Source organism: Bos indicus, chromosome 17, assembly GCF_029378745.1.
Source record: "Bos indicus isolate NIAB-ARS_2022 breed Sahiwal x Tharparkar chromosome 17, NIAB-ARS_B.indTharparkar_mat_pri_1.0, whole genome shotgun sequence".
Taxonomy (NCBI): Eukaryota; Metazoa; Chordata; class Mammalia; order Artiodactyla; family Bovidae; genus Bos; species Bos indicus.
In genome coordinates this window covers 4,802,526-4,810,317 of record NC_091776.1, presented here as the reverse complement: position 1 = coordinate 4,810,317, position 7,792 = coordinate 4,802,526, and the positions used below count along the sequence as shown (strand labels likewise).

General features: G+C 38.7%; 1 protein-coding gene across 11 annotated transcripts in view; it reads left to right on the top strand.

Annotated features, from left to right (window-relative positions):
* ARFIP1 (ARF interacting protein 1) overlaps positions 1–7,792 on the top strand; it is a 138,426-nt gene that overhangs the window by 69,971 nt on the left and 60,663 nt on the right. For 10 of the 11 annotated variants that reach the window (XM_070768985.1, XM_070768981.1, XM_070768988.1 and 7 more), the window contains one exon: positions 4,039–4,147. The exons of the other annotated variant lie outside the window; for it this stretch is intronic. In XM_070768985.1, coding sequence (XP_070625086.1) covers positions 4,039–4,147 — 109 coding nt within the window. Of the gene's footprint in view, positions 1–4,038; positions 4,148–7,792 lie in introns of those variants that run through there. 11 annotated transcript variants of the gene reach the window in all.

The following is a 7,792-nucleotide window of genomic DNA, read 5'->3' as shown; positions in this document are numbered from 1 at the left end:
TCCAACAGCAACTTACAGAGTTCACTCAAACTCATGTCCATCGAGTTGGTGATGCAACCCAGTCATCTCATCCTCTGTCGTCCCCTTCTCCTCCTGCCCCCAATCCCTCCCAGCATCAGAGTCTTTTCCAATGAGTCAGCTCTTCACATGAGGTCGCCAAAGTATTGGAGTTTCAGCTTCAGCATCAGTCCTTCCAATGAACACGCAGGACTGATCTCCTTTAGGATGGACTGGTTGGATCTCCTTGCAGTCCAAGGGACACTCAAGAGTCTTCTCCAACATCACAGTTCAAAAGCATCAGTTCTTCGGTGCTCAGCTTTCCTTATAGTCAACTCTCACATCCATACGTGACCACTGGAAAAACCATAGCCTTGACTAGACAGACCTTTATTGGCAAAGTAATGTCTCTGCTTTTCAATATGCTATCTAGGTTGGTCATAACTTTCCTTCTAAGGAGTAAGCGTCTTTTAATTTCATGGCTGCAGTCACCATCTGCAGTGATTTTGGAGCCCCAAAAAATAAAGTCTGACACTGTTTCCACTGTTTCCCCATCTATTTCCCATGAAGTGATGGGACCAGATGCCATGATCTTCTTTTTCTGAATGTTGAGCTTTAAGCCAGCTTTTTCACTCTCCTGTTTCACTTTCATCAAGAGGCTTTTTAGTTCCTCTTCATTTTCTGCCATAAGGGTGGTGTCATCTGCATATCTGAGGCTATTGATATTTCTCCTGGCAATCTTGATTCCAGCTTGTGCTTCTTCCAGCCCAGCATTTCTCATGATGTACTCTGCATATAAGTTAAATAAGCAGGATGACAATATACAGCCTTGATATACTCCTTTTCCTATTTGGAACCAGTCTGTTGTTCCATGTCCAGTTCTAACTGTTGCTTCCTGACCTGCATATAGGTTTCTCAAGAGGCAGGTCAGGTGGTCTGGTATTCCCATCTCTTTCAGAATTTTCCACAGTTTATTGTGATCCACACAGTCAAAGGCTTTGGCATAGTCAATAAAGCAGAAATAGATGTTTTTCTGGAACTCTCTTGCTTTTTCCATGATCCAGTGGATGTTGGCAATTTGATCTCTGGTTCCTCTGCCTTTTCTAAAAGAAGCTTGAACATCTGGAAGTTCACAGTTCACGTATTGCTGAAGTCTGGCTTGGAGAATTTTGAGCGTTACTTTACTAGCATGTGAGATGAGTGCAATTGTGCAGTAGTTTGAGCATTCTTTGGCATTGCCTTTCTTTGGGATTGGAATGAAAACTGACCTTTTCCAGTCCTGTGGCCGCTGCTGAGTTTTGCAAATTTGCTGGCATATTGAGTGCAGCACTTTCACAGCATCATCTTTCAACAGGAATTCCATCACCACCACTAGCTTTGTTCATAGTTATGCTTTCTAAGGCCCACTTGACTTCACATTCCAGGATGTCTGGCTCTAGGTGAGTGATCATACCATCATGATTATCTTGGTTGTGAAGCTCTTTTTTGTACAGTTCTTCTGTGTATTCTTGCCACCTCTTCTTAATATCTTCTGCTTCTGTTAGGTCCATACCATTTCTGTCCTTTATTGAGCCCATCTTTGCATGAAACGTTCCCTTGGTATCTCTAATTTTCTTGAAGAGATTCTAGTCTTTCCCATTCTGTTGTTTTCCTCTATTTCTTTGCATTGATTGCTGAAGAAAGCTTTTTTATCTCTCCTTGCTATTCTTTGGAACTCTGCAATCATCTGCTTATATCTTTCCTTTTCTCCTTTGCTTTTCACTTCTCTTCTTTTCACAGCTATTTAAGGCCTCCCCAGACAGCCATTTTGCTTTTTTGCATTTCTTTTCCATGGTGATGGTCTTGATCCCTGTCTCCTGTACAATGTCACGAACCTCAGTCCATAGTTCATCAGGCACTCTGTCTATCAGATCTAGTCCCTTAAATCTACTTCTCACTTCCACTGTATAATCATAAGGGATTTCATTTAGGTCATACCTGAATGGTCTAGTGGTTTTCCCCACTTTCTTCAATTAGGAGTTCATGATGTGAGCCACAGTCAGCTCCCAGTCTGGTTTTTGCTGACTGTATAGAGCTTCTCCATCTTTGGCTGCAAAGAATATAATCAATCTGAGGTACCCTCTTACCCTGCCTTAAAAAATTAAACTTACTACTTATTACAGTTTCTACTTGAACTGTGGGTTCAAGCAGTCTACCTACAGTCAAATTTTTGTATAACTTTTCCTTTGGTTCTCTGTATCCACAGTTCAGCTCTGAGGAGTCAACCACCTTGGATCTTGTAGTACTGCAGTACAAGCATACTTATTGAAAAAAAAAATGCATATAAGGTGACACAGTTCAAACCTGTGTTTTTCAAGGGTCACCGGTATTTTTACTGTAGTGCATTGTACCTGAGATGCATTCATTTACTATCCGTCTCCTCCTTCGGTCACACCTCAGATGAGTCTGATGGACAGAGGTGGTCTGTTTCCTGCAGTGCTCCATGTGTAATATCCATAGCAGTGACTGTCGTGAACTTGGTGCTCAGTAGATGTTGATTGAATGAATAAATAAATCCTCTATATTTCAGAGTTCAAGAAGTACTTTTTCTTTTCTTATTCGGTTCTCCTGGACTTAGCCCCTATTCCAAATTCTTCTGATACTGTCTTTACTTTGGCACCAGGTTCAACTTTTATATTAATATTTATATATCTTGTCTCTCCTTTGTGTTATCTTTTTCTCTGCCGAGCAAGTCTAGCATAGTAAGAATAAGCAGATACTCAATAAATTTTAAAGTGAGCTTATTGCTGCAGCAACTCTGTCGGTTTGTCTGGGGGTGTGCTGGGTCTTCGCTGCTGCGCATGGACTTGTCGCTGTGGCGGCTTCTCTCGTTGTGCAGCACGGGCTCCGGGGCCTGCGGACTTCAGTGGTTGTGGTCCCAGGCTTGAGCGCACAGGCTTGGGAGTTGTGGCACATGGGCTTAGCTGCTCTGCAGCATGTGGGATCTTCCCAAATCAGCGGTCAAGCCTGTGTCTTCTGTGTTGGCAGGTGGATTCCTTATGTTGAGCCACCAGAGAAGCCTGCAACTTCTTAATCTATACGATGTTGTCATAAGTCCCTTAGTTTATTTAACAAATTCATTTACTTATTTGTCCAACAAATATTTATTGAATATGTTAGTGATAATCACTATGAGAAAAATAAAACTAGATAATCAGAAAAGAAGTTCGTGTATGAAGGTTGCTGGAGTTTCAGATTCTAGCTGTACATTATATGTGGTGGAATAGGGCCTTAAGGAAGAATTTCAAAGACATCATCTAGTGTATCACTAACTTATCGTTACGAAGAACCAGTAGAGTCTAGTCATAGACTGATTATGAAAATTGGGTAATTCCTCATATCCAAGCCAGAGGCTAGAAAGAACTTTTAGTTGGAAATCTGTGTTTCATGGCTTTCTGTCTTTTCTTTTACTGTAAGACTGAATGTCAAATATTGTATTTATTACAGTTACAAGCTTAATTGCAGTTAGGTTGGCAAATATCAGTAATTTAAAATAAATCTAAATCACAAGAAATTTTCTTTTCCTTACACTGATTGAAGCCCTGTTTACCTAGCTAACCTGCAAATCAGAGGGAAACTTAATATTGCAAGTGAATGATTTATGTTAAACATCACCAAAGGCTCATCAAGATGATATTAGACATCACTGAGCTTTTTAATATTAGACATGACTTTTTAGTCATCTTAATTCTGTCCTTGAAATGATTTTCCTTATGTATCAGAAGATTCGAAATTTGAAATTGAATTTTAATATCTGTCTGATGCTTAAGTCTAAACTAATGAAACTATTTTATATTTGGTGTACACTGTATCTCTTATAGCAAACCTTGCTTAGTTTGCTGCAGATATACATCATCTTGGACCACCATGACAGCATAAGGGAATACTACACAGTAGAGAGAAAAATAGTTCACCATGTGATTAAAAGGACAAAATTATGCTGAACTGCTGTATGGTGTGAGATTTTTACAAGATTTTCTCTTTTATTCAAATGTTGCTAAGGATTTGAAGCGTTCATTACCAGCTGGACTTGGTCTCTCAGAAACGCAAATCACATCTCATGGCTTTGACAGTACCAAAGAGGGGGTTATTGAAGCAGGATCATTTCAAGGTAAGGAACCCATTATTTTTAAAGATGAGTGGGATAGAAGATGGGAGAAGGTCACCAAATGCTACCTTATTGAGAACTTTGATTTCATGATAAAACACTGGTTATAAACATAATCCTTTTTCTCTTCAATTTAATTTAGTAATTGTTTTAATAGTTGTCTTTATATAAACAGGTTAGCGTGCATAATTTCACTGATTACTGCTTGAAAATTGGTTTTAAAATACTGAAAAACTCAAAAATTATACCAAAAATGCAGATTTAAATTATTTTAGTGGTAACCACAAAATTTATGTCAATATTGATTTGTATAAATACATATTTCTTATTTCAAAGCAATTAGAAAATGAAACTTTTATTTTTGTCACTATATATGCTGTGTCAGAGGTCTCCTGAGAGCACCCTCCAATAAAGTAATTTTCAAAGAGGACTAACAGGACTCAGTGTATAGTCATAATTCAGACTGTGATGATAGCAGAAGTATACCGAGCACAGGCGGCAAAGGCAAAGGGTGCCTGAGGTAAAGATTGGGGTCCTTTCCCAGTCCAGTCATAAAGGACATGCTTAATTCTCCCAGCAGAGCTGTGACAACAAATGTGAAATGTTGCTAACCAAGGAAGATAAATTAGTGCCTAGGGTTCTTATTGGAGATTGTCCACATAGGCACCCTCTGCCTAGCATGTGCCAGATTCCAGACTCCCAGAAGGAAAGCATAAACCACATTGTTTGTATAAACAGTTTAGGCATAGTGAGCAAGTCTTAGAATTCCAGGAATGGTGAGAATCACTCCAAAATTAAAGTTCTCAGATGCCAGTTGAGGGCCAATCTTTTGTAAACTGGTCTTTTCAAAGGTAAATAGTTAGATCTAGTATGTTAGCTCTTTTCTGCATACATTCCATGTATGTGTTTTTTTTTCTTTTTTAATATAAAGAAAAACACTTCCTTTTTAAATACTCTTGCCTATAATAACCTTTTTAGGTATTTTTTCATCTTTACACAAGTGAAAGAAAATAAAATCATGTAGATGTAAAACTGGATTGTTTTCTTGACAGAGCTCTAGTTAAAGTAGCAATACTTGGATGTTCAATGAAGTATTTTAATTTTAATACTGCGTTAAGTTCAGTTCAGTTGTTCAGTTGTGTCCGACTCTGCGACCCCATGAACTGCAGCACGCCAGACCTCCCTGTTCATCACCGACTCCTGGAGCTTGCTCACACTCAGGTCCGTCAAGTCGGTGATGCCATCCAACCATCTCATCCTCTGTTGTCCCCTTCTCCTCCTGCCTTCAATCTTTCTCAGCATTAGGGTCTTTTCCAGTGAGTCAGTACTTTGCATCAGGTGGCCAAAGTATTGGAGCTTCAGCTTCAGCATCAGTCCTTCCAATGAATATTCAGGGTTGATTTCCTTTAGGATGGACTGATTGGATCTCCTTGCAGTCCAAGGGACTCTCAAGAGTCTTCTCCAATGCTTCTCCAGTTCAAAAGCATCAGTTCTTTGGTCTTCTTTATAGTCCAACTCTCACATCCATACATGACTACTGGAAAACCATAGCTTTAACTATACAGATCTAGTCGGTAAAGTAATGGCTCTGCTTTTTAATATGCTGTCTAGGTTTGGTCGTAGCTTTTCTTCCAAGGATCTTTCTTCCAAGCATCTTTTAATACTGTATTATAATTTCACAAGTTGAAAAAAATATCTCCATGCCTTTGTACTCTGTAGCCCTCTTGCAGTATTCTATATTTTATTATACTAATGGCCAATAGTGAGAAATAACTTATATTTTAAAATATATTCCTTGCTAAATGGATCCTAGAAATAGGCATTTAGGGTAATCCAGTATACTATCTTCTACTCTAGGCTGTAAAACGAGTGGACTTTCTACTGACATCTTTTTTTTTTTACCCTTTTCATTCTTATGTTCACAGAAATAAAGATATAGAAAGGCAACACGTGCATCAGTATCGCAGTAGTCATTGCATAGCATTGTGGTGGTGTTCTCTAGGCTTTGAATAACTTTGAATTTGAGAAGGTTGACTGATTGCCTGAGATTATGAACGTTTGAAGACACAAGGCACACTTTGCGTGACATCATTTTCCAACCGGTCACCAATTTCCAAATTTAAATGTCAACATAGAATTAAAAAAAAAAAAAAGACTTCTACAATTAAGATATTTGAAGATTTTCAGTGATATTATTTGGCTGACATTTGGTTTTATCCTTTCCCCCTTAAACAGAATAGTATATACAATAATCAAAGTCAGCTGGCATTGTAACCTGTTGTCCATGAACAGGAAAGTGCCAGTCAGTTTCACTTGCTTATAGATCCATTGTAGTCCCTCAGATTGGAATAAAAAATGTGTTTTGTGATAATGGCAGTAATTTATGTCTCTTTGAATTGACTTTATAAAACATTTTTTAAAACAAGCTACATAGTTAATCAGTATGTTTAAAAGATAATCATTCTGTCATACTCAGATTCATTAAGCATTTACTGGAAAGTTGTAGTTAAGTGTCCTTGTTTTGAGGCATGTATGCATAAATTAGAATGAACATGATTTTCTCATGTTTAAAATTTAGAATATGTTCTTATTGTTGTTCAGTTGCTAAGCCATGTCCAGCTCTTTGCAACCCCCATAAACTGCAGCATGCCAGGCTTCCCTGTCCTCCACTATTTTTGCTCAAACTCATGTCCATTGAGTCAGTGATGCCATCCAACCATCTCATCCTCTGTTGCCCCCTTCTATTTCTGCCCTCAATCTTTCCCAGCATCAGGGTCTTTTCCTCTGAGTTAGCTGTTCACATCAGGTGGCCAAAGTATTGGAGCTTCAGTTTCAGAATCAGCCCTTCCAATGAATATTCAGGGTTGATTTTCTTTAGGATTGCCTGGTTTGGTCTCCTTGCTGTCCAAGGGACTCTGAAGAGTCTTTTCCAGCACAATTCGAAAGCAACAATTCTTCAGCGCTCAGCCTTCTTTATGTCCAGCTCTCACATCTATCTGTACATGACCACTGGAAAAACCATAGCTTTGACTATATGGACCTTTGTTGGCAAAGTGACATGTCTGCTTTTTTGAATTTTAAGTTTTAAGCCAGGCTTTTCACTCTCTTCTTTTACCCTCATCAAGAGGCTCTTTAGTTCTTCTTCACTTTCTGTCATTAGAGTGGTATCATCTGCTTATCTGAGGTTGTTGATATTTCTCCTCGCAGTCTTGATTCCAGCTTGTGATTCATTCCAGTCTGGCATTTAACATAATGTACTCTGCATATAAGTTAAATAATCAGGGTGACAGTATACAGCCTTGTCATACTTCCTGCCCAATTTTAAACCAGTTCATTTTTCCATGTAAGGTTCTAACTGTTGCTTCTTGTCCTGCATGCAGGTTTCTCAGGAGACAGGTAAGGTGGTCTGGTATTCACATCTGTTTAAGAATTTTCCACAGTTTATTGTGATCCACACTGTCAAAGACTTCTAGCATAGTCAGTGAAACAGAAATAGCTGTTTTTCTTAAATTCCCTTGCTTTCTCTGTGATCCAGTGGATGTTGGTAATTTGGCCTCTGGTTCCTCTGCCTTTTCTAAATCCAGCTTTTACATCCAGAAATTCCAATTCACATACTGTTGAAGCCTAGCTTGAAGGATTTTGAGCATT